Raw genomic sequence first — 6,478 nt, forward strand, 5'->3', positions numbered from 1 at the left:
CCCCCTAGTGAGTCTATAGACGGTCACCAGGTCCCCCCTCAGCCTTCTCTTGTGGAGGCTGAATAGGTTCAGGTCCTGCAGTCTCTCACTGTAGGGTCTACCCTGTTGTCCCTGGATCATGCGGGTGGCCCTCCTCTGGACCCTCTCCATGTTGTCCACATCCCTCTTGAAATGGGGCGCACAGACTGTATTTGCACTGTCTGCTCTGTGACGCACTAGTGCACAGTATTTTTCAGCTACTGCACAGTGTCTCATGTAGATGTGCAATGGGTGTATGATAATTAGAAAAAAAGTAGAATGGTGACATTACTATAGAATGAAAGTTGAAAGGACTGGACTTTCTTTGGCATACAGTTTGTTTGAAACAATTTATTTATTTTTTAAACCTTTATTTAACATCAATAATTAAATTAGATTTTTGGATTATTAAAAGACTTACTAAAGATTCCATACCCTATCCATTCACTCATGGTGCTGACGGTATGTAACAAGCAACTTTGACTAATGGTTAAACAAAATATGGGAATGGTTAACATTCATCAAAACCTTAAACTTCTTTGTTCAAAGAGGTATATAAAGAAATTTTGCACAAAAGAAAAACTTCAGGAATAGCTCTTGTTTATGGTACATGTGAAATAAATCATTCATTCAATTTTGGGCATTATACAACATAGTAGTAATATAATAATTGGAATTATGGTTTTGCTCAAATGTTAATCCTAATTACAGATTACATGTACACCATATCAGTTTTATGATTTATTTTTCAGTTTGAATGTATACATATTTAAAATGATTCAGTGTTAAATATTATATAAACATGAACAGCATTTCCTGTCAAGAATATAAAAGTGCTATTGATATCCATGTTTCTTTTCATTAGGAAAATATGGCTACCATACCATACAACCTTTTTGTTTTACTTCTTCTGATTCAACCTGAAGTCAGTCTCTCCGTTCATCACCAATGGATTTCTAAGGACCGACCTTGTAAAATAAAAGCAAAAAATAATAGCTCCTCAATTCTTCTGGATTGCAGTAAACAAAAGCTGACAGCAGTCCCACAGGAAATACATGAAAATGTTACTGACTTGATACTGTCTTTTAATTGGATTAAAGAGATATCTACAAAGGATTTTTACAACTTTAAGGACCTTAGATCTTTAAAATTAAACTGGAATTGGTATGTTAAGCCAAAAGAATCTTATTTTGATTTTTCTCTAAAGCCTTTAGGGATAGCCAATGGAACTTTCTCAAACTTAAGATACTTAAAGGAATTGAAGCTTAATGGCAATCAGCTAAACAAAGTACCCACGGGGATTTCACCTAGTATAACCTCTCTAAGTCTCAAGTCCAACAAAATTGTTTCTATTCAGAAGAACACCTTCTCAGAACTGCCCAATTTGCAGGAACTCTATATGGATGAGAACTGTTACTATGGAAATGCCTGCAAAGCATCTTTCAACATAGAAGCAAGGGCTTTTTCTGTCCTTACCAAATTGATTGTGCTGTCACTCTCCTATAACAGTCTGACTAGAGTGCCAGCTGAACTACCCTCGTCTCTACAAGAGCTTTATTTGAGTCATAACAAAATAAGAACCATCAGTCAAGATGATTTTAAGAAGCTAGTTAATTTAAAAATTCTGGATTTAAGTGAAAACTGCCCGAAACGCTTCAATACACTTTTTCCATGTGAACCGTATTCTGGAAACACAGCCATTCAAATAAATCCCCTAGCTTTCCAAAATCTTAACAAACTAAAAACTTTGCTTCTGACCAGCAATTCACTCATGAGTGTGCCACCTATCTGGTTTCAGAATACGCCACAGTTGGAAGTGTTGCACCTTGCATCTAACTTTCTAAGGAAAGCAATAGCTACAGGAGAATTCTTACAACATTTATCTTCTTTAGAGGAACTTGACTTATCTTTCAATTATCAGAAACAAGTATACTCACAATATCTTAACCTCTCTCAATACTTTTCTTCCCTAGTATCTTTGAAACGATTGTACATTAAAGGATATGTCTTTAAAGAAGTAGACAGACAGCATTTGAAACCTCTATTTCCTCTTAAAAAGCTAAAAATCCTTGATCTTGGGATAAATTTTATTAAAAAAGTTGATATATCTGTCTTTCAGGAATTTAGCAACCTTACCCAAATATATTTGAAACAAAACCAAATAGTCCCACAAACAACAGAAAAGACTATTTCTTTTAAATCTTTGGAGAAAAAAGATCTTTTAACCAATTCCCATCATACCTTTATGCACAAGGATAATTCTAGTCTGTTAGAATATTCTTATATTAATAAAAAGCTGTCAGATTACTTCCTTAATCAGCATTGTATCTCATATGGTAAAGCTTTGGATTTGAGTCTAAACAATATTTTCTTCATTACCCCAGATCAGTTTAAAGGTTTTGAGGACATAGCTTGTTTGAATTTATCTTCAAATGCACTTGGTCAGGCTTTCAAAGGCACTGAATTAATTATCTTACCCAATCTTAAATATTTAGATCTCTCATTTAATAAATTGGATTTGACCAGTTTTTCTGTATTTAGGGAACTCCCTAATCTAGAGGTATTAGACCTTAGCTATAACAAGCGTTATTTTATAGTGCCAGATTTTGAGCATCAGTTAATGTTTATTGATAACTTTCCTAATTTAAAAATTTTAAATTTAAGTTGGAATGAGATTTCCTCGCTGACAACATCTAACCTAAGAAGCATTTCCCTTAAACAATTAGACTTCAAAGGAAACAATCTTGGTTTCTTATGGAAAAATGGAGACACAAGTCACATTCAATTGTTTAAGCACCTCAGAAATCTGACACATCTTGATATTTCCCACAATGGACTTCGAAATATTCCCAGTAAGGCATTTGAAAATCTGCCATGGAGCTTAACTGAATTATATATAAACAACAACAAAATACATACCCTCAGCTGGGAAAAACTTAGGTACTTTAAATCGTTGAAGTTGCTTGACTTAACTCAGAATAAATTTAAGGCTGTTGATATCCTGTACAATTACACACAGTCCCTGCAGACTCTGAAGTTGAGGGAGAACAAGATTTCTAAGATTTCATTTGTTTTTTCTAAGAGGGTCAGCAGTCTTTGCCATCTTGATTTGAGTTACAACCAACTGCAAGTCTTAAATCAGTCAACTTTCTTATCTGGAATTATACAACACTTAAAAGTTTTTAAATTAAAAGGGAACCCCTTTGACTGTACCTGCAAAAACAGCAACTTCATAAGGTGGATCCAGAAAACCAAAGTTCCCATATCACAAGTGGCAAGAAATGTCATTTGCATGAACCCACACAATGAAAGACGTCGTAGCGTTATCTTGATTGACCCTCATGCTTGCAATCTGAATGATGTTTCTGCTGTATTGTTTTATATTTCATCCTTTATTACTTTAAGCACTATGGTGATAGCAGTTACAAAACACTTTTTTTATTGGGATATCTGGCATAAGTATTACTCATGTTTGGCAAAATTAAAGGGTTATAGGTCTACAGCAAAAGGCAAAGCTCTTTATGATGCTTACATTGACTATGATACTAAGGACATGGCAGTAACTGATTGGGTAATAAATGAATTACGAGTTTGCCTAGAGGAAAGTGAAGACAAAAAAGTTCTTCTTTGTTTAGAGGAAAGAGATTGGGAGCCAGGAAAGGCCGTCATTGACAACCTTGCACAGAGCATCCGAAACAGCAGGAAGACAATATTTGTCCTGACAGAAAGGTATGTGAAAAATGGAAACTTCAGAACAGCTTTTTACATTGCCCTGCAGAGACTAATGGATGAGAACCTGGACGTGATTGTCTTTATTCTGCTGGAGCCAGTGTTACAGCACTTCCAGTACTTGCGGCTGAGGAGGAGGATTTACAAGAGTTCAATTCTTGAGTGGCCAAAGAATCCACGAGCTGAAGGTCTTTTCTGGCAAAGTCTGAAAAATGCTCTGCTCACAGATAACACTGGGCATCACAAAGGGGTGTTCAGTATTTAGAAAGCAAGGTGAACATGATAGCTTCAGTGTTTAAAAATTAAATTTTGATTTTCTGTTCCTTAATATTTTGGTGCCAAACGGTGGCTATTTGGAAGAGTCCTAACTTCCAGAGTGACGGCTCAGCGTTTTCTGAAAAAAAGGCTGCTTTAAAGTATTTCCAGTGACTCTGCACAATTACTGTTTAAACTTGAAAAGTTTTGTCAGTTTTCTTGAAGTTGTATGGGGTATGTGTTTGGTAAGTGACAGCAGTTAAATATGTCTGTTACAGTTCTGTGTTGCATTAAAAGAAGGCTTATTGGGAACAGCTAATGTAAACCTTGGAGATAGGATCAGTAATATCCACAACTTTTTTTCTATTTGTGTACTATGTATTTCTGTGATGGAAGAAATGTTTTGGGTAAGGCAGTAATTTTCAGAGATTCATATTCCATTTGACTACCTAAGTGAAGGCTGTGCAACTTCTGAACTATGTGGGCACCGCAGAGTGCACAGGTACCTATAGCCCCAGGCTCTTGCAGCTCAATGAGATGTGTCATGTTGCCCTACCCCACACTGACCCTTGGGGTGGGGGCAGGAAATGGAAGCCAGAGAAGGGAGGGGGAACTTGGAGTGATGGGATGAGCGGCAGCCAGGTGGGAGCCCAGGAGCTGCAAATTAAGCCCTCATGGGCCACACTTAGCCCATGGGCAGCCAATCGGACAGCCCTGACCTAAAAGATACTCCTAAATACATGCCTTGACTATGTATTCATCCAACTTATTATACCTTATTTAATTATGAATCTTATGTTTTGAAAATATTTGCCATAAAAAAGTAAAGGGCACACCACCCAGTTGCATGTGACATGTCCAAATGTTTGTACTTCATGGTAAAAATTTCTCATAATCCATTAACAATGAAGCAAGTAAGCTTTTATAACTATTGCTTCTTGGTGCTTTTTTGTTATTTGTATTAAATTTTATCTTGCTAATTTATACAACATCATTTTATGTAATGTATGATAGCATTAATTCTTATCTTGTACATATTCCCATCTTAAAGAATAGAGAAACTGATTCTGACTGATTGCAGATATACGTTTACTTGAAAGAGGGTAGCCAATTTTCCTCCTTCTATGTTGTTTACAGTATTTTTTTAGAAAGTATTTGTAATTTTAAGGCTAAATTCATAACTGAGCATAGATACCAATAAATGTATACAAACAGATGTATGGATATATATCCAGGCACATGTATAAATAAACATACAGAAGAATCTTACACTCATTATTTTATATCATTTGGTAATGTATTGCTGTATTACAATGCAAAGTATATTTTGGGGAAGCATATCAGTTTACAGATGTAATATAAAGGTGTCCTGAGGCATGACAATATACATGGTTAAGTGGGTAAGCAGGTATCTTACAAATCATTTGTTCTTGGAAGATGTGTGGGTGTTTATTCAGTGCATTCAGTAGGTGGTTTACAACCTGCTTAATTCACAGCAGGTTGTCAAATGGAAAACAACTCACTCAGCTTTTTGCTGTACCTTTCATTTAAAAGGGTACCATGTCTCTGATCAACTGGAGCCCATTAAAAGTCCTGCACAGCTGATTGGAGAAGCAGTATCCTTTTAAGTAAAAGGTATAGCAAACAGCTGAAGTATATACACACATACACACATACACCACCAAGTAGTTCACAAACCCTCACCTTTGCAGGGGATGTCAAGACCTCACCCCAAGCCCCACCCTTTACTTCCCACCCTGGTCTAGAGACTCAGGGACTCAACACCAGTTCAATCTTCCACCAGGCCACAGATTATGGAAAAAGATGGAGTGGCAGAGAAAGGGGTCACACTGGGAAAATGCCTCCTACTGCTAACCCCTGATTAGCCCAGAACTCACGGTTGCTGATTGGATCCTCCCACCTATATAAATCTTCCTGTTTCCTTTAGAAACAGTCTGAACAATAAGGCTCTTGCAGCTCTCAGACTGATTTTTTGCCTCCTGATTCTGGATCTGACATTGCTGTGCCTGCCTGGATTTTGGCTTCAGCCTCTGATTGAAAAGAGGTACAATCACTCTATATTAATCCATACCATATTTTCTTGTACGCAGCATGCTCCTGAATAAAATATTCACCTTGTTTTTGAAGAGTACAATGAAGAGAAAAATACTTTCCTTGAAAATACTAGCAAGTAAAAGTAAGTAACTGTGTAGCAGCTTCTGCAGTGTAAGCTTTTGTGGGGGGAAAGGGAGGAAAAGTACCTGAACTCAGCAGCTAAGGAACACTCCCCTCTTCCTCCCCATCCCTGACACCTCCTCCACCCCATTGTGTTGTCCCAAGCAGCACATACAGACTAGGCACAGATATTAAAAAAACCTGAAATTAATCTAAGTTATGCGGTTTTTGGTAAGTGGTGTAGTTTAGATCAGTACATAACAGAGCACATATTCACCGGGAGGGGGTGCAAATCTTAGAA

General features: G+C 36.9%; 1 protein-coding gene across 1 annotated transcript; it reads left to right on the forward strand.

Annotated features, from left to right (window-relative positions):
* Positions 1–889: 889 nt before the first annotated feature.
* On the forward strand, positions 890–5,258 carry LOC109303457 (toll-like receptor 8). The gene has a single exon (XM_019525655.1). The coding sequence runs from the start codon at positions 890–892 to the stop codon at positions 4,010–4,012; it is 3,123 nt and encodes a 1,040-aa protein (XP_019381200.1). The 3' UTR covers positions 4,013–5,258.
* The last annotated feature ends 1,220 nt before the right edge of the window (positions 5,259–6,478 follow it).

Source organism: Gavialis gangeticus, unplaced genomic scaffold, assembly GCF_001723915.1.
Source record: "Gavialis gangeticus isolate Ggan-Ray unplaced genomic scaffold, GavGan_comp1, whole genome shotgun sequence".
Taxonomy (NCBI): Eukaryota; Metazoa; Chordata; order Crocodylia; family Gavialidae; genus Gavialis; species Gavialis gangeticus.

Coding starts and splice junctions, on each gene's coding strand:
- LOC109303457 (XM_019525655.1), top strand. CDS start 890: ATGGCTACCATACCATACAACCTTTTTGTTTTACTTCTTCTGATTCAA.